The 23,092-nt window shown below is 48.0% G+C and overlaps 2 protein-coding genes across 5 annotated transcripts in view; both read right to left on the bottom strand.

Moving 5' to 3' along the window:
- The window catches only part of SECISBP2 (SECIS binding protein 2), a 46,352-nt gene extending 40,021 nt beyond the window's left edge, over window positions 1-6,331 (bottom strand). For 3 of the 4 annotated variants that reach the window (XR_004302157.1, XM_032427440.1, XM_032427442.1), the window contains exons 1-4: window positions 6,207-6,331; window positions 5,182-5,327; window positions 489-738; window positions 142-262 (exon numbers count right to left, since the gene is read on the bottom strand). Coding sequence is in view for 2 of the 4 variants with exons in the window: in XM_032427440.1 (XP_032283331.1) it covers window positions 142-262; window positions 489-738; window positions 5,182-5,327; window positions 6,207-6,242 (553 nt within the window). In the remaining 2 variants the exon portion in view is untranslated. Of the gene's footprint in view, window positions 1-141; window positions 263-488; window positions 739-5,181; window positions 5,328-6,206 lie in introns of those variants that run through there. The other variant, XM_032427443.1, reaches the window with a different exon arrangement.
- A 1,105-nt stretch (window positions 6,332-7,436) lies between these two features.
- On the bottom strand, window positions 7,437-12,257 carry CKS2 (CDC28 protein kinase regulatory subunit 2). The gene is made up of 3 exons (XM_032427671.1): window positions 12,075-12,257; window positions 9,202-9,329; window positions 7,437-7,955 (listed from the first exon to the last, which is right to left on the bottom strand). The coding sequence occupies exons 1-3, from the start codon at window positions 12,131-12,133 to the stop codon at window positions 7,903-7,905; spliced, it is 240 nt and encodes a 79-aa protein (XP_032283562.1). The 5' UTR covers window positions 12,134-12,257; the 3' UTR covers window positions 7,437-7,902.
- Between the last annotated feature and the right edge of the window lie 10,835 nt (window positions 12,258-23,092).

The raw sequence follows: 23,092 nt of genomic DNA, 5'->3' as shown, positions 1-23,092 counted from the left end.
GGTCCCTCCCCGGGGCAGAGAGGCCTCCAGGATCCCCTCAGAGTCCAATGGCCTCCACAGAAACAGGTGTACAAAGAACAGCAACCTTTCTGGGGCGGGCCAGGAAGGAAAATATAACATCAGATAGTCTGTCATTTTCACCTGGTTTCAAGTTTGCGTCAGCGTGAATGGACACAGGATGTGAACCTCTAACTGATTTTATATCAGATGACAGAGATCCATCAGCCTTCTTGCTGTCAAACTTTTGCTCATATGTTTTTTTCTGCAGGAAAAATTAAAAATTCACATGAATTAAAACTAGCACCATAAAAAAAGGCTTAAAATTGCAAAACCGTAAGGATTCACAACCACCATTTCAAAAAAGAATAAAGAAAAATCAATTCTTAAATACACAAAAAAGATAAAAAATACTTAAATACCATGTGAGAACCTACCAGCTCTTTCCATTTTAAACGCTACAGTAACCGCCACCACGGCAGCGTGCTAACCTTAAACAAAGCTTTTGAGTCTTGTGGGACAGGGCACATCTGCTCGCCTCGCGGCTTCACAGTCTGAAAACCTCGGTACGCACTGGGGCGGCCGCAAGCATACTGGGAGCCGGGCGCTGGGCAGCCGCTCTGTGAGCACTCCACGGGGTAAGGAGAGTAACGGCACGGATGAAGAGCAAGCTCAGAAGATAAATACTGAGGTGGGAAAGGTGAAGCTCCGAAGGCCACATCTTCAGTATAGAGCTTCTGCCTAAATAAGGAGGATATGTTTTAGTTGAGGATTTCATACCACAAACCAAGGAGCTATTCTATAATAAGCACATTTAAACTCTTTATTATTTTGAGGTCATTCGTCCTGGCACTGAGCTATCTCTAATAGTGGAATAAAAACTCCTAGCATTTCTTTCTTGCCCGGTGCTGCGTGCTCACTACTGAGCTGAGCACCCACGGCAGGACGGCGTCACAACGTGCAGCAGCAAAGCCCAGGGACGCCTCAGCAGCTCTGCGCTCCCACGCTGTCAGACGTTTGCAAAAGCCTCCCACAGCCACCCGGGGCCTAAAGGGCCACCCAGACCATTCTCCCTGCGGAGGGGGCTTTCACAGAGCCGCCACCGGCCCATCTGACCTCCAGCCCGACCACCACATCCTGTGCTTTTCGGCCTCGCAGGGCCACAGCTGCGAAGGGGACACTGCGCCCACGGTGGCCTGGGAGCTGCAACCCACTGGCGAGACAGGTGCCATCTGTGGACACCGTCATGCCCGTTTGCTCAAGCTGCTAAGGCTAAACCAAAATATAATTGAACACTGATTTTGTGAGCAAATTTGGTATTCAGCCAGAGGCTTCAATCCTCTAGCAATGAAAGACGACACAATGGCGAAATGGCTGAGCAGATGAGCTAAGACACAAAACACACCCTTCTCATTCCCACAAGTGAGCACCAGCAGATGTTTCTGTGACTTCCCAGAGCTGAAAATCTTCTTGTAGAAAATCAACGGAATCCCAAAGGGTGCTGGTCCACTGAAAGGCAGGAACATGAGAGCTCACGAGGAGACACCCTGCACGATCTCCTCACGGCTGGGTGGCCGGCGGGTACGGGCACAGGTAGCACTCTTAAATACACAGTATTTCTGCTCTGGGGCAGGGAAGGGCCTGCACTGCAGGACAAAGGCGTCACCACCCACACCTGAAACACACTTGCCAGAATGTTCCCTGCATCCACACACATGCACTACCTAACTGGACAGCCTGCTATTGGTGTCTCTGAGCCCACGATATTTTACAGTAAGTTCACACCCAGGAAGATCATTCGCTAACTCTAGTAATGAACTATTCCAAATGAAAACCCAAGAGAAACCCTTTTTACTGTACTTTTTTAGTACACCTGGCCTAGTGCTATTCTTTGCAGAGAAGAAAATGATTTAAAGCATCATCCTGTTCCCAGATGCGAATCCCTGTTTTATTTTATTTGGAAGCTCAGAAAATCTAAGGGGGGGGAGGGGGATCTGTTCTTCACAAGGGCAGTGGGCAAAGAGGGGCTGATAGCAAAACATAGCAAAAAAGATAATATCCCAAGTCCGAAAACCAGATAAATGAACAGACCAATGAAATTTAGGTAAAGAAGGAAAGGGAGGCAGGGTCCAGCGGTTGTGAAGGCTGCGTCATCCAGCAACCCTACCTCCGTGAACCCAGAGCCCTCGGTTTGGGTCCTGGCTCAATTCAAAAATCTAGTTTTCCACTTTGGACAAGTCCTCACTGGTCTTTCTTCCTCTGGGAAGTTGGTTTTTTGCTTTCCATTCAAGGCCAATACAATTATATGCAGAGAACAACACCCAGTAAAATCTCACAGCAACAACCCACAGCATCCGTTGGGGCTTCAAGCAGCTTGTCTGTAAAATTCCAGTTGCCACAAACTACGCAGACAAGCCCCAGCCCAGAACACACGCCCGTACGCCCACCTTCTCACCCCCCCCCCCGTATATTAGCAGCACTTCTCCTGCAGCTAGGCCGCCCTGCCTTCCCCCGTACCCACAACACCCACTGACCTCTGTGTCCACTTCCCCCCGCCACATCCCTACCAACCATCCCGAGTCTCCAGGACATCCTTCCTGCAAGCCCAGTCGCCTCCTCGCCACAGCATCTGCGGGTCTGGCCCTTCTGTCAGATCACCTGAAAAGCTCCACCAGCCTGAACTTGCAACCCGGTCCCACCTTCCAAAGGCTCGTCCATGGAGGGCCCTCCTCGGCACTTTCCTTTTCTCTTCAGTCAGACTCACAGTCCAAACCTCTCCTCGTCCTGCTCAGACTTCACATACGTACTTGCAGTGGGGCACCTTCGCCAGCTCCGGGCCTCACTCTCCAACCCACAGGTGGTTCCCACACAACAGCTCACTCTTCCCTAACCGGCACTGGAGTCCAAGCTGAGCTGCTGGTCCCCAAACGGCCCCTCTTCCCACCCCCCACTCTGCACGTACTCAGCCAGAAACCACCACAGCCTCTCTCCTGCCAACACCCACAGGACCACCCGGGAGCCCTTCTCCTGGCGGCAGGGCTCCATGTATATCTTCCCGAGTTTCAGTGCCTGGAACCCATCTGAGGGTTCATGCCCCTCTCCCTTCAAGCTGAATGAGAATCCAGGAGCGAGCGTCCCGACACCGTGCAGGACACGACCAGCAGCGCCCTACCTCCTACCCAGCACACCTCGTCTTTGCGGCTGTACCGTGCGGGCTCCCCCAAGCACTTCGCCCGGTCCTTCGTCCTTGACAGTCGCCCCAGCAGTCTTGCACCAGTCCTGCCGTCAGGCCAGGACGTGTCAGGCTCCAGCAGCTCCTCCAGCCACCAAACAGACCGGAGCCACACTCCGTCCAGGACTACTAGGCCTCACAGCTGGGACTTCCACTCAGAAGCGCCCACAGCTGACAGCAGAGTACAACACGCTGAAATGCTCAGCAAACAGTCGTCGCCAGCGGTGCAAGCAGCTCTGGGGAGTCCGACGGAGTGCAGGTCAGAAGAAAGGACGGTCACTCTGCTTCGGGCGCTGCCTACCTGAATGACTTTGAACACACGTTTCCAGCCCCAGTTTCTCAGGTGTAAAAATAACAGGACACCTCCTGCCAACCTCATGGACTGAGACAGGCAGCGGGACAGGCAGGAAAGACAACATAAGTTCCTTACTCTGTTTTTTCATCGCAGAGATCTCCATTTACAGGAAACCTGGCTCAAGCAGACTTCTTAGTCTCGATCAGAATGGACCAGGTAATGGGTTCTCAAATATGTATAGTATCCCCGTTTTGTCCCCTTCAAAGGCTCCTTCCTGTCCCTCTTAACCCTGCCCCTCTGCTTTCACGCCTCTTTTGTCCTTAACTGTTTTCTCGGCAGGCAGGAATATTGTCACCCAATCTTTTCCTTGGTTATAACTAATTATTTTTTAAATCAAAGCTAAAAAAGGATAAGAGGTTAAGAAACCTAATTTTTAAATTCAGCAGTGCACATCCTTAAGCTTCTGATTCTTCTCGATTCATGCTACTTCCAGAACATTACTTTAGCTGTAAGAATGTTTTCCACCTTTATTTTGGGTAGCTGGAATCCCACCCAGCAGATGGCTTCGAATCCTTGTCACTGAGTGAAATATATTTTATACTTTACTTTGTGAACCACCCAAGGTAGGGAACAACCCAAATGAGACCCATGCCAACCTTCCTTTAACAAAGGATGAAATCTCAGTGGAAAACTTCAGTATTCTTAGCAAAGCACATACACGCAGAACTTCAACTTTGTCAAAAAATACAACCTATATACACCAAACAACTCGATGGTTTTATTATTCATTTCAAATTTCATTCTTGTGAATACAAATCTAGAATTTATATGAAGTATGCAATCAACACTACGCAGGCATGAAAAAGAAACAAGTATGACCCACATTAAAGGAACATAAAGACAAGGATTCTTACATAAGCATAAAGGTGATGCATACCTTTAAAAAGTCTACCAAGTACGCTACACAATTACATGAAAGGTTTAACGCACGTTTTTCTAAATTCAGCTATTAACGCAAACCACTGTATAAATACCTAAAGAATGAAACTTGAGAAGGAAAAGGAAAATTGAAAAACCAACATAAGCCTTCTTTCAACTCAAACTTAGAAGAATTTTATAACCGAAGCTTCCAGAATCCACCTCCACAGGACATTTCTAAAGAAAAATAGTGGAAAGCAAAACTCAGCAATTTCCAAAGAACTATCCAACAAAAGAGCAGCCACGGTTGCAAGCCCCCACTCCTTCTCCTTCCCCAAGCAAGATTTTACAATGTTACACCCTACAACCACAGAGCATGCTGATTTCTCTGGGCTTGTCTTTGCCCGTTTCCTCTCTACACCCCCAGCCATCTCATCTCCCGTTACACATGTTTCAGATCCCATGCACAAATAAACCCTGAAACTGCATTTCTTACTAGTGAATGCAATGCAACTTCCACACCTTCTTCGCCCAAAATAATTGCGTGAGTATGGAGAGTTGAGGTTTCCGTTTTTGGTGCAGGACAAGGTTAAGTCGTGCCACTGCCTCAGGCCATTCTTGGGGAGCATCCCATCCTGAGGTGGTACTGAGAACGCTGACCATGTTAGGTGCAGCGTACTTGAAAGTGCAAGCCCCATTCAGTCCCCAGGGAAGGCCAGACACGGAGAAGGATACATACTCAGGCACAGGGAGCTCCTGAACACACGGATAGTAGGTGGCTGCACAGCTAGGGAACACACGTGCTTCCGGAGACTCTGACCATGCCACACCGAGCCCAGCAAATTTGGGGACAAATGGTTTGACATCTGCTGACAACTTGATGCCCTGAGGAAAAAAGTGGGGGGAGGAGGGTGACTACATACATTTGGAGGTAAAGCAAATGTGAACAAAAAACCCAAGGAAAGTCGCTGGGTTCTAGCAGTCCCAGAAATGCCAGTCCCAGGGTGTCTGTTGTTCAAATACTTCAACCTCAGAAAAACAAGAATCTGTTTGCTAACAACCTCTCCCCCAGTGGTTTTTCACTAAAAGAAGTGGTCTACTAAATATTAAAGGAGGTGGGGGGGAGCGAGCAATGAAAGCGGAAATAAAATCCAATCCAGGTGACAGTCAGGACAACTTACGACGTTCCCTCAGCCTCAACCTGCAGTGCGGGTGTGTCACCCTCCCCGCCGTAGTTACGGATAACCGAGAACCGAAAACTGCCGTGGGCAAACCCAGCCGCGGAATGGCTGACTCAAACGCACTGCGGAAGTTTGTTTCCACCAAATTTCTCAAAAAAGAAAAGCTACGTAAACCCTTTGCCTGTCGCTCAGCGAGCCACTAAGAGTTGTTTTGTTGAAAAGCAAAAGCGAGCCCTGCTAGAGGACATTCCACCGTCACAGAGCCTTGGGGTTTGAACGTGAAATCTGCTTTTCAGGGCCGCACTGGGAGACCGACTCGGACACTTTTAGAAACCACTCGAAGGCCGACCGGCGCGGCCGCCAGGGCTCCATCTAGCGGTGCTGCCGAGCAGGCCGAGCGGAGGCCAGCGCTTCAGCCAACGTTCGCCGGAGCTCCTAGACGCGAGCGCGGCGAGCCGGCGCGGGGGCGCATTCCCGGCGCCTGCGGCCTCCCCCGGCTAACCGCGGCCGCCCCGACGCCCCGCGCTGTCCCCCGCCCGCCTCCGCCCCGACGCCCGCCCCCACTCCGGGGCGCCGTCCTCACCTCGCCCACGGGCTCCCGAGGTCCCTCCGACGCCATGGCGCGCGGCTCGGAGGAGGCGCGGCCCGGGAGGCCAGCAGCCGCCCCGTCGGCTGGCGGCACAGACGCGCGGCGCTCCTGCTCCCCGCTTTTCCGTCTTCGGAGCGGACGCCAGGAAGTGCGTCACAGAAACGCGCCTCGGCCCGCCCCGCGTCCCCCTACTTCCGGTCGGAAGGGCGCGCGCCAGCGGTCATGCCCCGCCTACCGACGGCCATGCCCCGCCTACCGACGGCAGCCTTCCCCTCGGAAGAGGCGGCGGTCAGCCCCGGGATGCGGTGTGGCCGGGAGCACCCGAAGCGGAGGACATGGACCCCAGGCCCAGGAGGCCAGGAGGACTTGGTGCAGTCAACTGCCAGGGGCTGGAGCACTGGGCAGTAAACACGAAAGAGTCCCTTCCAGCTGCTGTGAAGAGCGGTGCGGCTGGGCGGGGGCTGCACAGGGTGGGTCCGCGGGAGCACGGGCCGGGAGCTAGGTTAGGTATGCGGGCTGGGCATGTCAGCGTTGCCCCCGCAGGGAGGCCTGGTTCGTTCCCTACTAGGTACCGCTCAAAGCGGCAAATGCAGGCAGCGCCCAGTCCCCCCCCAGGTGTTCTCGCGTGGGACCCGCAGGTGGGTTAAACATGCCTCAACACGCCCGACGGGCCTGGCGTGCGGCGATTACCTTGGGGGCTGCCGCGGGGTCACGGCTCCCTTTACTTAGCAATCCCTGAGTCTCCCTGGCGTGCTAGCCGGGGCCTTGTAGGGGATGGGTCCCTGGGGGCAGAAGTGAGTTCTGGGCTGCTGTTCAGCACCACCTGGAGCGTTTCCTGTCCTGTTTCTGTATAAAGACACCCCTTTCTCAGGAGAGGAGCATACAGAGGAGCACCAGACTCCGGTGTTTACGGGCAGCTCACTTCAAAGTTTTCCCCAGCACAGCAGATAAGATTGTCTATGTTTGCATTAATTCAGGAATATTTCTTTAGCAGCTAAAGAGACAATTTACAGACAGACACAAACTATGTATGGAATGGTGTTTTACATTTTAAAATGCTGTGCTATTTTATAGGAAACATTACCCCTACTTGGCACATGGAGTAAAACAGAAACAGGGATAATGGTTTCCCTCAAGGCCATTAGATGTGGCGGTCCTTAGACACAACTGCACAAGTCTCCAGGAACTAAACCAGCAATAGAGTTATGAACTGTCTCCATTAAACTGTTCCTTCATAAGTGAATTAAGTCGTACCCTCCCCAAACCAAGCTATTCTAACCCATTTAATCCTATTTCTTTAAAGTAAATTTATTTTCTCCAGACCAAAATTGTAGAACTGAAATCATCTAACAACCTCGATAGACACAAGTCAACCTTAAGAAAATAAACCCCCAAAAACTTCAATAATAAATGCAACATACAAACTTTATTTAACAAAAGTAACAGGTAAAGTCAAACAGGCACTTATATTAAGAGAAAAACCGACTAGAAGACATTTTATCTTAAACACCTTATAGTAACCTATTTGCAGTTGCATTTGACTGAGCTCTGTTGCTGTGAAGAATACAGCTCATGCACAGGTACGGATCAACAGTCTGTACATTGTTCAAGTATTCACTGAATACTCTACCTTATATACACATATACATTAAATTTGAAAAAGATTTAATTGACGATTCCCAGATAGACTTCATTTTTGTTGCTCTTTTGGAAGAGGTCGTCTAAAGAGAAGAATATGTGGTTCTGTGGAAACAAAATATTTTATATAATTTTAATACAATATGGTTAACTTACATTCATTCAACCAAAATTCAAAATTCTCAATTAAACCAAAATAAATCTATGATCAACTGTCATTTATAGAAATATCTGAAATAAATTCTGCTTCAAAAGTCACTGTCAACTATAAACAGAAGAAAATCACCTGATGATGACATTCCCCACAGTGTGCCAGTGTTCTATTTAGTTTCACCTACCCTGGAAAAAGAGATGCTAAGTAGAGAAGCCACTTCGGGGAGAATGGTTTCTACCTTTAGAATCTCAATTCCAATGAAAAGGAAAGACACCTAACACCAAATTCAAAAACCACCAGCCCGTAAAAAGTGCAGATCCCAGGGGCCCATTCCCAAAGATTGTTTCATTAGGTGGGAGCCCAGGATTCTAGAGTTAAGTTCCTCATGTGCTCTGGTATTAGCTGGAGAAAGAGCTTTTGAACCCCAATACAATTAAATGCCCCCAATCCCAAGAAAGTTTTAAGTCAGTTTCCTATGCTATTGCTGCTTTTCTTTAACAAGAGCAGAAAACAAGCTCTAGTTCCACCTAATTCGGTTTCTATAGCATGCCCTCAAATTTTGCTCAAAGCATTAGAAATTGTTTAAGTTAGATGTATTTACTGATAACGCAAAAGCAGAATTTAACCCGAGTTTAGTTTACCATTTCGTATCTGGGAAACTCCGGTAAAATCCACACAATAATACAACCACTCATAACAACATAACACAACAAGGTTCACTCACTAGGTTACCTTATTTCACCTTAATGTGGTAGATCCCAATTATGTTTTAATAGAATACTAAAGGAAAAGACAAATCCCTTCAAATTGCATTAACTTCTACGCTAAGAACTTAAGGACACTTAAGATGTCTTAAAATGAGTTCTCAGTTTTCAGAGACAGGACACCAGAATTATACTTACAGCAAAATACTTTATTAATAATGACATGTTTTAAAATAAAATGGAATTGACTTTTTTAACTCCTTACCTTTCTGCAGGTAGAATAATGCATTACTTTCACTCATGTGGTATTATTTACTACAAAATTGGAATTCTTCCTAGGGAAGAAAGGAATCAGCCATCCAAGAATAGTCAAACTTACCAGGGTTACTTTGGGAATACCACTGAATGTCAATATTACTTAACAATTTTCAACAACCACAACCACTACTACTTTTTTATTTCAGTTGATGCTTTCCTAAACGGAAACACCTACCTGGCTCATGAATCATGTAATGAACCCAGCCTAGACTCTGTTGGACACCAAGTCTCCTCCACTCCTCTTCAGACATCAGATGGGTTTTCGGGACTTGTTTGGAAAGTTCTCTGGGTAACATGACATGCCTGTTAAGAGATATAGCCAAGTATTAACAAATATACCTTTCCTACAATTATGATCACTTTATAAATGCATTTTTAGGATACTTAATATATGAGTTCAAAATAATCAAAGATCTTTAAAGCAACTCTTGTTACATTACTGTTGGCATCAATCTTGAGGGCTGTCTACTACCTTTAATTCTGATTTTTGATGGCCTAATGTTCAAAACAGGAAGAATATACAGTCCAAAAGCAGAAAGCATTTTGTTTAGGATTTGCCTTTTCTTCTCTAAGAGACTGCTTGCTGTTTCAATGTTCTTCAGGAATAGAATCCCCAAACCCAAGTCGGGCTCATGGTTATCCAAAACATCCCAGCCTCCCATACAGCTATCTCTGGTGACGTAAATCCTGGTCAGTAAGATATAAGCAAAGAATATGCAACTTATGGAAACTGTCTTCAGAAGGAAAGAACATGCCCAACTCTTTTCCTTGTTCTTCCCTAATGGGTTATGAAGCAGACTAATATGATCAGGGAGCCAGAGAAGCCATCTAAGACCACAGAAGCGTAAATTGAGGATGGTTCCTGATTGTAAAACTGACATCCCAGACCCATGTAGACTTTTACGTAATAGGAAGAAATAATTTGTTACAGTTAATTTGGTTTCCCATTACTCAACATTATAGATCTGTACCAGATGAGTCCTTGCATACTCTACAAGTTGCTTTGTTCAAATAAAAAGCAAAAAACAAACCCAAGTCCCACGTATATATGTGTACCTGGCGACCTAGCACAAAGACGTTCAGTTTTCCAATAAGTTACTGACTTCTATCCATAAATAACTATCTTCTATTATTTGGATATGACCTATATCCAAAACTGTATTAAGTTTTTTTTAAGAAGACATGCAATACTCCTTCAATGTCAAAACATCAGTAACGTGTACAATTGTAGCTTTGTAAAAATTCTTAAAGACAAGTCTGCACCCCTCTTCACAGCAGTAAAAAGTTCTTTATAAATCACAATTCCCAGACCCATTTTTACCATTTCCAGTAGCAGTAAAGTTATACAGTCATCGACAACCACTAACCACACTTTTTGACCAGTATAAACATCTATCTACCTGAGTCAGTTGGCTGTGGATATGAGAAGGGTGCGATCTGGTTAGCCACACTTTCTGGCACAGAAGAAAACTGAACCCATAACCCATATAAGCACTAAACAGTCATCAACCTAAACTCTATAGTGTGCGGCTGGTGAATTAAATACCCATCTCGAATTATTTACACAAAAAAAGTGAACCTTAGAACAACTGTATCATGTTGCGAGATCTGCCACGAGGCCACCAAATGAAATTATGCTTACTATTTTTACTAATTCCAGTGAACTACAGTTGACCCTTGAACAACACGGGGTTTGGGGCGCTGACACCCTGCGCGGATGAAAACCCACGTGTAACATCTGATTCCCCCAAAACTTACTGAGAGCCAGCTTTTGACCCAAAGCCTTAGTGATGACATAAACAGCCAATTAACCTGTGTTCTGCCTGTTATCCTGAGAGGCTGCTCTCACATCTACATTTAAGGCTCTTCTACGTCCATCCCCGATCAGCCCCAGCGCACGGGAACGCTAGCGAGCTGCCTGTACTCACTCCGTACAACCGTACGAACGCACCCGGGTGTCACTGGGGAGGCACAGCCCTCCCTGCCCCCTAATCGTGGAAACGGGCTCGCCTTCATCGAGGTTTGATTACAAAGGAGACGTTTTCGACAGCTGCCAACTCACGTAACTACCTCTCCTTAACCCCGGGGAGATCGTGTCCTAACCACAGGTCAGGAAGTATTTCCCAATCCAACGTCTGTTTCTCCGACGGGCTTGCTGGGGGGGGAGGGCGCGGGTGGAGGGGAGGCCGGTTAAACCGGGAGCTCCTCAGGTAACACAAGGTCCCTTCCAGAGGGCGGAGAGAATCCTGAAAAGGCGGATCCACGGGAGGAGCTTAGATCCACACGGCCCTCTAACAACGTGACGCGGGACCGTTCAACAGGCCTAAACCTCGCGTGTATCTACCCAGAACCCACGCATCAGTAAAGCACGAGCACAAATCGAACGCGCAAGCGCACACGTCAGGAAGAGGCTGCGGCACCACCGCGCACGAGCGGCCCCCGGGTCGCAGCTCGAGTCCGGCTCCCACAAGCACCAGGCTGGAACCCGCACCTCCGGGGGCCGCGACGGGGGAGCGCGGCGTCACCGCGCCGACTCCGGCTACGCCCCCGCCTTGCCCGCGGCGCGCACGCCCCCACCGCCCCGCAGCACCGCCACACAAAAGCCAAGCCACCGGCGGCTGCGCCCTGGCGTCCCCGACCGCGCCCGGAGCCCCTGCCCGGAGCCCCGCCCGGCCCCCGGGACGCGTCGGGAGGTGCCAGAGGCTCCGCCCCGGGCGGCCCGTCTCCCCGCTAGGTCCCACCGCAAGTGCCCGCGAGGCCCAGAGCCGCCCGGCCGCGCACCGAGGCCGGGGGAGCCCCTGCCGGACTGCGGCGGGCGAGGGAGGGGAGCGGACCCCGCAGCCCCCCGCCCCGCTCGGCCGCCGCGAACAAAGGGCAGGGAACAGCGGGCCGCAGGCCTCGGCCCGGGCCCCGCGCTGCCGCCCCGGGCCGCCACCCTGACCCGACCTCGACCTCGGGCCCTGACCCGAACCCCGGCAGACGCGCTGCGACCCCGACCCCGGTCCCGGTTCCGCGGCTGAGGCAGCCCCGCCGGCCGGCCCCGCTCACCGGTACTCGTAGTGCTCGTCGAAGTACTTGTCCGAGTAGTAGATCTGCTTGTGGGCCATCCTGCGGGCGGGCGGGAGCGACGGGGCGCAAAGAGCGGGGGCGGCAGGCCACACGTCCTGACCCGGCCAAAGCAACGATTCGACTGCGACCAACCGACCACAGGCCCAACGATCCCGGTTTGAATCCGACAGCCCACCGCTGATTGGACGGAGGCGCCAGCCAATTGCCTCCCGCGTAAACCGCCGGTAGGCGGGACCGGCTCACAGCCTATCGTCACCGACCCTCCTCGGCGTTGGCTCTCATGATCAGCCAATCAGAGACCTGTTGCGAGGTCGCCCGAGGGAAGGAGTGGATGATTGGCAAGACGCGGCGACGGGAACCTCCCTGGCGGAAAGGGGCGTGGTCATGGGAGGGCGGAGCCCGGACGTTAAGGCCCTCAGAGCGCGTGCGCAGGGGTTTAGAACTTTCCAGGTCGGCCGGGCCGTTGGGGTGGGCGGGCCTGCGGGAGGGGTGAGGTATCGCGAGTTTTAGCGAGGTGCGGGCGGGGCTGCATGCCGTGCGACCACCCCCGCGCAGGCGCAATCTCGACATTCCAGAAAGGGCGTCGAGAGGGCGGGAGGTGAGGTATCCTGGGCGTGGGGAGGGAGGGGACCCGGTTTCCCACCCGCCGCGGGCCTGGCTTCCGGGGTCCGGGGGGCTACGGCGCTCGCGGCCGGTGGGGGTGCGTGGAAAGGCCCTGGGCGGCGCGGTCCGGAGCCCACGTCGAGCAGACTGTGGTGGCCGGAGGAAGAAGCACGCCGACCCGCGAGCCGGCTGCCATCCGGTGACCGTCAAAAGCGCCCCCGCGGGGTTTCCCCGCGCGCCGCAGCCGTCGCGTGGCACGTGCAGGAACTGGGTTCCTTTAGGGCAGATGGAGGTCGCCGCTGGGACCGGTGCATCGGCGGGCGCCCCGTCCCGGCAGGGCTTCTGGTCCCGACGTCGCAGCTACACGCCGCCGCCCACCTGCGGGCTCGGTCCGTGCCATGCCCGGCACCTGACTAGCCCCGCACCTGCCGAGCTCAGTACCTGCCTAGCCTAGCACTGACTAGCCCCGCACCTGCCCGGCCCCGCACCTGCTTGGCGGCCTGAGTAATTGGGCGGCATTTCCCTGCCGTGACCGTTCCGGGGGTGGAGAGAGGGACCACTGACTTTCTGGCAGAGCCTGGGAAAGAACAGCTTCCTAGGAGATTTATTTTTACAGAGACGCATTGAGGAAGATTTCGAGTGGAAAAGTAGAATAATGTCACCTTCCAGGTGCCAGGCACTGAGCTTCAGCGGTTAACGTTTTGGCCATCTCGTTTCCTCTACTCCCCCTTTCCTTTTTTCTCAGCACATCTTTAAAGAGATCCCAAATATAGTGTCATTTTGCTTTGAAAGGGTACTTTTGAATATATCGCTGTATTTATGGTGTATGTCTCCAGAAAAACTTTAGAAATATTTAGCACCATGCCATTAGTACACTTACAATCCCTCATGACCCTCTGCGCACTGGTTTAGATTCGGATTTCCTGTCTCACAGATGCCTTTTGATGGTTGGTAAATCCACATCCAAACCTAGGCCTACGCATCCAATTTGGTTATTGTCTCTTTTATTCTTTTAAACGATCCCCTCCCCCCTGACACACCACCCTTTAAAATAGGGATTTCTCTAAGAAACCAGGCCTTTGGTGCCTGTGGAACATTCTGCAGTCTGCATTTCGGTAATGCTTCCTTGTGGTGTAATTTACTTTTTTCCTTGTAATCTGGTATTTAGATCTAGGTTAAAACAACAGCGACAACTATTTGCCCAAATCCAGTTAGCAAGTGATCGGAAGACTCGGACTTGAGCCGCAACAGTCCGACTCCAGAATTAGACGTCTTCACCACTACCTTGCGCCGTCACTGACTACAACAGAGGGACCTGCGTTTGTGAAGGCACAAGGAACCTGGCATATGCTAGGGATACACAGTGGATGGGAAAGGAAAGTTGCAGGAAAGGAAAGTTGCGGGAAATGAACCCAGGAGGATCGGTGTCATGGACCAAAAAACAGACCCCGGAGATGTCCAGGTCCTGATCCCTGGAATCTGGGGATATGTTACCTTAATTGGCAATATGGACTCGGCAGATGTGACAAAGTTAAGGATCTGAGATGGGGAGATGATCCTGGATTATAGGGTGGGTCCAGCGTCATCATGAGGGTCCTCACAAGAGGGAGGCAAGAGGGTCAAAGAAGGAGCTGTAACAAGCAGAAGTCCGAGTGGCGTGAACATGGGTGGCCCCTTGATCCTGGGAAGGGAATGGGTGCGTTCTCCCCCAAAGCCCCCAGAAGGGACACAGCTCTACAGCACAGCACCTTTAGCCGGGTAAAACCTATTTCAGACTTCTGAGCTCTGGAATGGTCAGATAATAAATCTGTGCTATCTTAAAGCACTAGGTTTGTTGTCATTTGTAAAAAGAGCAGTAGGAAACTAAGGGTGAATTGGGCCAGACTGGGAAGGGATTCTCAGACTCCTTGCTGGTAAGTTTGGTCATTGTGATGAATGTGGGATGGCGGATGTCCTCAGCAAGATCAGAAGAGAGGTGATCATCTTCCCGGAGGGTCCCTGTTAGGAAGACACGGCACTTGGTAGGATGAGGGGGACCGCTCTGCCCTGCTAGCAGCCCACTGACAGAGAGGCCACCGGCACAAGTAGCCCCACTTGGTCCATACTCAGTCACGGAGCCCAGCAGTGTGCTAGGAATGCCTTACTCCTGGGGACAGCAGTGATTCTAATATTGCCTGTTGGAGGAGGCACTTTACAGTTTGGCAGAAACATTTCTTCATTGTCCCTCCTGGGCTTCCACATCAATCCTGTGAAGAAGGCAGGGTGGATGAAAGCAGTTCAGCTACAAAGCCCTCCTTGACCAAAAGTTCCTACTCCAAACAAGTTACAGTTCCGAATGTGCCTATTGTATGAAAAGTATTTGTTCATTGTGTCAGTAGAAGAGACTTCTGACAGTCCATTCAATGTGTAAGAAGTATGACTAAGTGTGTAATTTAAAATACGAGTCTCTCTCTGCTCCACTAATATGGGCACGAGGTCATGAACTCATTCGGAACAGCACACAGAACGGAGCTTGAGTTAGAGCTCCAGATGCTTGCTCTCCACTATCCTCTTGAAGCTGTGCTAATAATTATGCACGAGGAAGAATCAGATTGGCTATGCCACTTTCAATGACCGCACCCATGCTGATCAGTGTTCCTGTACTTCTGCATATAATTCTTCATTTAAAAGTTTAATTCCCGCCAAACTCCTAGCACCCTTCCTAGTACATTTTATTCAATTTACGTCTGAAAATTACAGAAATAAAATAAAAAGTGCATATTAAAAGAAATAAGATGACTGCTCGTTCCTTTCTCAACAATCCCATACCAGATTTAACCCGTGTGGTGCATTATCCACATAGACTTTTTTGTATACTTAATATAGCTGTGTCACTGTCAGAACTAGGGGTTTGTATGTACATCCTTACTTTATAAAATATTCTACAGCTTGCTTTTTTCACTCTCTTCCTGGGACCCCAATAACATGAACGGTCATTCCGGGGATCTGACTAAGGCCATCAGTGTTTTGTTGAAAGGATGTTTGAGATGGTCTCCTTCCATCTGTACTGGCCTTTCCTGGTCCCTGTTGGTCCTGCTCTATGTGGTAGCTCCACAGGGCTCAGTCCTCAGACTCCTGCTCCTTGTGGTTCTGCCAATTTTTGCTTCATGGATTTTGCAGCTCTGTTAATTTGGTGCACTTAAGAAGGCTGTCTTCTTGGCGAGTAGACCATTTTGTTATGTAATGTCTCTCCTTGTCTTGGAAATTCTCTTTGCTCTGAAGTCTGCTCTGTCTGATAGGAACATAGCACGACAGCTCTCTTTTCATTAGGGTTTGTATCCCACAGCTTTTTCCATCCTACCTCTAACCCACCTATATCTTTATATTTGAGGTGAATTTCTTGTAGACACCACAGAGTTAGGTAAACTAGTTTTATCTATTTTCCCATCTTTATTTTTTCATTGTTATTTAAGGCCTTTTACACTGTTAATTATTGATGTTTGGCTTTAAGTCTGCCATTTTATTATGTTTTCTGCTAGGTCTCTGTTTTACCTTCTGCTTCCCCTTTACTGTCTTCTTGTACGGGCTCAGGAAGCCGAGGAAAGACTGAAAGTTCCTATATCCATTAAATCGAAGCAGTGATTAAAAGTCTTCTAAAGAAAACACTAGGGGCACCTGGGTGGCTCAGGCGTCAAGCGTCTGCCTTCGGCTCAGGTCATGATCGCAGGGTCCTGGGATCAAGCCCCGCGTCGGGCTCCCTGCTCCGCGGGAAGCCCCCTTCTCCCTCTCCCACTCCCCCTGCTTATGTTCCCTCTATTGCTGTGTCTCTCTGTCAAATAAATAAAACCTTTTAAAAAAAAGAAAGAAAGAAACACTAGACCCAGGGGCGCCTGGGTGGCTCAGTCAGTTAAGCGTCTGCCTTCGGCTCAGGTCATGACCCCAGGGTCCTGGGATCGAGCCCCGCGTCAGGCTCCCTGCTCAGCGGAGAGCCTGCTTCTCCCTCTCCCTCTGCCTGCCGCTCTGCCTACTTGTGCTCTCTCTCTCTCTCTGTCAAATAAATAAATAAACCTTAAAAAATATATATAAAATAAAATAAATTAATTTAAAAAAAAAAAGAAAAAGAAAACACTAGACCCAGACGGCTTTGCAGAAGACTTCTACAAAGAGCAGAAGAGTTTATTAGGCAGGAATAATGTTGATTCAAAAACCAAACATGGACAATATGAGAAAGGAAAGGAATGCCCCTTTCACACACACAGATAACACGCAAACACCCTAAGTAAAATGCTGGCCAGTTGCATCCCATTGTGTGTGTGTGTGTGTGTGTGTGTGTGTTTTTAAGATTTTATTTATTTATGGGCGCCTGGGTGGCTCAGTTGGTTAAGCAACTGCCTTCGGCTCGGGTCATGATCCTGGAGTCCCTGGATCAAGTCCCGCATCGGGCTCCCTGCTCAGCGAGGAGCCTGCTTCTCCCTCTGACCCTCCCCCCTCTCATGTACTCTCTCTCTCAAATAAATAAATAGATCTTTAAAAAAAAAAAAAAGATTTTATATATTTATTTGACAGAGAGAGACACAGTGAGAGAGGGAACACAAGCAGGGGGAGTGGGAGAGGGAGAAGCAGGCTTCCCGCTGAGCAGGGAGCCCGATGTGGGGCTCGATCCCAGGACCCTGGGATCATGACCTGAGCCGAAGGCAGACGCTTAATGACTGAGCTACCCAGGCAACCCCCCCATTGTATTTTTTAAAAAGGTGGCATGCCATCCTACAAATGCAAAGATAGCATAATATTAGAAAATCTGTTAATGTAATATACCACATGAATAGCATAGAGGAGAAAAAAGATGATCCTCTCCAACGTGCAGAAAAAAACATTTGATAAATTCACCATTATTTTAGGATACAAACTTCGTAAACCTACCACACACTTCGTGATAGGGGTAGGAAGAAGCTTTGTTAACCTCATCAAGACAGCTATTAAAAAAACATTTAATATAATTCTTATGGAGAAACATGAGAAGTATTCTCTTTAAAATTTCCTATTATCTCCAGTTATATTGAACAATATGCTGGAAGTCAGAACCAACACAATAAAGAAGAAATTGAAGGCATAATAATTGGAAAGAAAGAAATAAAACTCTCTTTGCAACTGATACAATTATCTTTGTATCTGGACATAAGATCAATGTACAAGTCAATTGCATTCCGACATACTAGGAACAAATAACTAGAAAACATATGCAAAAAGAAATATGATTACATCAGCACCACATGTCACATACCGGGGATAAGCCTAAGAAAAAATACACAAAGCCCTGATAAGCAAAACTGTAAACTTTTAAGGGACATAGACTTGCATGAATGGAGAGATATACTGTGTTCATGCTCAGGAAGCCATAACACAGTTAAGATACAAATTCTCTCCAAACTGATCATACTGTCAGTTTAATTGCAATAAAAATACCACATTTGAGGAATAAGTTCCTTTGATGAGAAAAGGGCCAAGAACAGCACAGACACTTCCCTGGACTCTGTCGACGCAAACTGACCAGAAAGCACTCTAATAAAGAAGAAAACAGTTTTCTTTGAACCCAGATTAGGACAACTGTCTGGGGAATGCAATCTTCACAAGGACCAAAGTGCTCCGGAGAATGAACAGTTTTTACGGGGTTATATCCTTTTTTACATAAAGAGCCATAAATCAGTATGTCAGAAGTACATTCTTGTAAAAATTCAAGAAGACCATAGATGAACACGTAGGCAGGAATCACGAGTTTTAACGTCATGGAAAGTAGGAGCATGGATCGATTTCTTAAGGACAAGATATTTTCCCTCAGGCTCCTCATTCACGAAGCAGATGGACAACGCATGCTTGACCGGCCATAAATCAGGCTTTGGGTTTAAACAAAGTTTATGTACAGTCATGCTGACTTGGAAAGCCTAAAATGGCTTCCCTTGTCTATCAGGCCCGTCAAGAGTTTTTCTGTCATCTACTCAGAGATCATGATTCATGAAGAAACGGTCGTAATGAAGACTGTGGCAGGGGCTTGTAGAAGCTAAGCTAAGGTGGCAGGAAACAGGCGAGCTGCCGTTGGGAAGTGGCAGCCAGCCCAGCGTAGTGCTCGAGGCGGCTCTGTTACTGTCCCAGGAGCCCCTCACCATTGTGAGGACACGCCCTTTCCCTCCCAGCTTGCTAAATGTGTATCACAAATAGACACTGTACTTCATCAAAGATTTTAAACCTTTTTATTTTGTACATATGTTTGATTTTTTTTGAATTATGGCTATAAGTTGTAAATGCCATAAAAGAGATGAAAAGGTATTAGTAGCTGTAGTCGTCAGGATGAGTCAATAAAAAATTCGATAAACTGAAAGCTCACGATCAATGAGCAGATCAGCGAGCAGATCAGCGAGCTGGAAGATAGGGTTGAGTACTCCCAGGAAACACTAGGAAGGGACAAAGGGATGGAAGACATGAAGTAAAAAGACACAGAGGCTAGATGGGCAAGTGACTACTGTCATTGACAAAGAGGTCCCAAAGGGAGAGAAAAAATACACAGAGGAGAGGAAGAAATACTAGGACAAAAAATCGTTGTGAATCCACACACACACACCCCGCCTCAGTTTAAGGAAAGATAAAAGCCTTCAGGTTGGAAGGGCTTGAGGAGTGCTGAATAATGGAGATAAGAAAATATAGCCACAAAAAGGTTCTAGTGCGATTCACGAACACCAAAGACAGAGTAACGTTCTGGGAGCTTCCAGGAAAAAGCCAGATGGCACCTACAAAGCAACTATAGATGGACAGTGGCCGTCTCAAGAGAGGCACTGGATTCAGGGAGAAAACGGGTTGCTGAGCACAAAGTGTTGATTGAAGGGCTAGAAATAAACTCAGGACGAAATTCACAATATATTTTGTAAATAAAGCAAAGCAAGTAACTTAGTACGTTGATTGAGGATTTACAACAAGACTTATTAACAGTTCAGCAACCAACACGACTGAAATAGACAGGACCAGAGGGAAGTGAGTACACGCCAAGGTACTTATCCTTGCAGCTGTTGGTAAATTTAGGCTGTTGAAGGAGATTAAGGACCCATCACCAGAATGGTCTGCTACAATCACTTTGTTCTTGCTACCATCTGCAGTAGCAAAATTAGATGCTTCAACACCACATCGTAAAGCTTCACTTATAGACAGAAATACCTCCCATCTCAGTACACATGCCCTTGGTTGACAGTGTGACTCTACACTCCCATCAACAGATGGAGTCCTCTTCTCCACCCTTGGTCTGGTCTGGTGACTTGCTTTCACAAGCAAAATGTGGTGAAAGGGACATTATGGGACTTCTCAGGCTAATTCTTAAGAGGCATTGCAGTTTGTGCTTTTTCCCTCTTGGAATGCTGCCCTGGATCCTCCGGTCCACAGGCCAGGGAGAGAATTAGGTGGGGCCCAGCCATCCATCCATCCAGCCAGCCAGCCATCTAGCCATCTAGCCATCCATCCAGCCATCTAGCCATCCAGCCATCTATCCAGCCATCCAGGCATCCAGCCAGCTATCTAGCCATCCAGCCATCCATCTAGCCAGCCAGCCAGCCAGCCATCCAACCATCCAGCCATCCAACCAGCCATCCATCCAGTCAGCCAGCCAGCCATTTGGCCATCCAGCCAGCCAGCCATCTAGCCAGCCAGCCATACATCCAGCCATCTAGCCATCTAGCCATACATCCAGCCATCTAGCCAGCCAGCCAGCCAGCCAGCCAGCCAGCCAGCCAGGCAGCCATCCAACCTTCCAGGCCTCCAACCAGCCATCCATCCAGTCAGTCAGCCAGCCAGCCAACCAGCCAGCCAGCCAGCCAGCCAGCCTTCTAGCCATCCATTCAGCCATCTAGCCATCCAGCCATCCAGCCAGCCATCTAGCCACCCAGCCATCCATCCAGCCATCTAGCCATCCAGCCAGCTATCTAGCCAACCAGCCAGCCAGCCAGCTATCTAGCCATCCAGCTAGCTAGGCAGCCAGCCAGCCAGCCAGCCAGCCAGCCAGCCAACTAGCCAGCCATCCAACCAGCCATCCATCCAGTCAGCCATCCATCCAGCCATCCATCCAGCCAGCCAGCCAGCCATCCATCTCGCCATCCAGCTATCCAGCCAGCCATCCAGCCATCTAGCCAGCCAGCCAGCCAGCCAGCCATCTAGCCATCCAGCTATCCAGCCAGCCATCCAGCCAGCCATCCAGCCATCCAACCATCCAGCTATCCAGCCATCCAGCCCTCCATCCAGCCCTCCATCCAGCCATCCATCCATCAGCACTGGCCAACAAACATGTGCCTGAGGTGCTGAATGCAGCATCTGAGTGAGACCAACAAAAATGAGGAAGGGAACTGCCCAACCAACCCTCAGAATCATGAGAAAAAATAAATCACTGTTCTCAGTCACTAATTTGGGGGTGGGGGTAATTTACTATGCAATGATAGTCAACTAACAGTCTCCCCTTTTTGTTTTAGATTTATGTCTCACATCAGTAAATCTGATCGGGGAAAACTAAGCTCCATACAGCATTGAGCTACAATGAACTCCATGAAATGCTTTTAGTTTTCCAACCTCCGTTGCACTGGAAGGATGTTGGGCTCAGTCATGAACACAGCACACAATTCTGAACTATGCACTAACTTGAAAACCTAGTTAAGACGGATCTTTAAGCAAGTTGGCCCAGACACTTTTAGAAAAGAAGGAAAACAGTCTAACTCATTTTACAAGGCTCACATAATCTTTACACCAGAATCAGAGAAGGGTAATAAGAGAACAATAAAAGCAAAATGAGAGTCATTCCATTTTAAATGTGGATGTGAATTTAGCTGCATGAACCTCACATTTTTTTAAAAAAAAAACTGCATCAAGGAGAATTTGTCTCAAAAACAAAACAGCAATGAGTGTACTGGCAGTGAGCCAAACCAACAATGTAACTGACACAGGATGGACAAAGGAAAAGGAAATGCCATGTTCATACATGCAGAAAAAAACATCTGATAAAGTTGACCCCTGATTTATAATAAGAATTGTCAGCACAGAGGATAACTTTCTTACCTGATAGAAGCTACATACCAAAATCCTACAGCAAACACATAATTAATGGAGAAACTTTAGACACATCCCCTTTAAGATTGGAAATGGCACAAAGACACCTGCTATCACCACCTGTGGACATTTCCTAGGGGTACCTTGATGTGGAAAAGTTGCGAGCAGTGCTCCAAGTAGCTAAGCCTTAACCTAACAATGAATGCACAAGATCTTTATGGAGACAACAGAAGATGTATACAAATGGAAGATCTATATTAATGGAAAGTACCACGATTGTGGGGCTGCCCACATAACACTGGGAGATGTTAGGGGTCCCCAAGTAAATGTGTATTCTCAACAACACAATCCCAATAAAAATTGCAGAGTTTTTTAAGGAAGTTAAAAATTTTTTCTAAAGTTCATATGGAGGAATAAAGATCCACAAATAGCTAAATCAATTTTGAAAATGATAAGGGAACCTGGGAAAAACAAATAAAACAATGGGGCAGAAAAGAAATCCACATGGTGCCATATATCCATGGGGAAAGTGCACAACTGAGAAAGAAAATTGTTCCAACCTGTGCAGAAAATGTGAAAAAAAACAAACTATGAGGCTAAAGATAAAAATGTTGGAGGATGTCTTTATGACCTTGGGATCACAAGAGGCAGAATATTTATGCAACAGTAACCAGGAGGCAAGCAATTGATGGATTTGACTACAAGAAGAGTGATTAATTCTGTTCAACAGAGACACCTAGATCGGACCACAATATCCGTTGGAAGACAAGATAGGTTTACAATCAACTTTATCAGGTGCTTGACACAAGATATTTGCAATATAATTCCAACGCGGAATTAATATCAAGATTTTACTAAGAACATCTACAAAACAGTAAGAAAAAAACAGAAATCCAACAGAAAGTTGGCCAAAGATATAAATAGGCATTTCACAGAAGGGAAACATCTGGAAGGCTAACAGTGTATGAAGATATGACTACACTCATTTGTAATCAGAAAAATACAAATTAAAACAACCATAGCTGCTTCCTTATATCCATCATATTGGCAGAAATCAGCAAGTCCAATATTAGGAAGTGTTTGTAAGGACATTAGGGCATGGGAACTCTCATGGTCTATTAGTGGAGTATAAGCTGATATATCCCTTCTGGAAGCAGGCTGGTTCCAAGCTGCCCAGATTCATAAGGTTCGGGTTTCTATAGCTATATATCTACTACCTGTCTTTCTACGTGCCAACGTAATTAGATCTAGAGAGCGTTAAGCAAAAAAGTTTTTAAAAAATGGAATAGAATAGAATCAAAACTCAATACCGTTTATGTAAATGAAAACCAGAATTTTTTTTCCAT

The sequence above is a fragment of the Phoca vitulina genome, unplaced genomic scaffold (assembly GCF_004348235.1).
Source record: "Phoca vitulina isolate PV1807 unplaced genomic scaffold, GSC_HSeal_1.0 scaffold37, whole genome shotgun sequence".
NCBI lineage: Eukaryota > Metazoa > Chordata > Mammalia > Carnivora > Phocidae > Phoca > Phoca vitulina.
This window is presented reverse-complemented; position numbering and strand designations above follow the sequence as displayed.

What these genes read in the sequence shown, in the direction of transcription:
- CKS2 (XM_032427671.1), bottom strand. Translation starts at nt 12,133, where the DNA reads ATGGCCCACAAGCAGATCTACTACTCGGACAAGTACTTCGACGAGCAC. An exon ending in GACGAGCACTACGAGTACCG is followed by an intron (nt 9,330 to 12,074) that starts GTGAGCGGGGCC and finishes ATCTCTTAACAG; the next exon opens with GCATGTCATGTTACCCAGAG. An exon ending in TTACATGATTCATGAGCCAG is followed by an intron (nt 7,956 to 9,201) that starts GTAGGTGTTTCC and finishes TTGTTTCCACAG; the next exon opens with AACCACATATTCTTCTCTTT.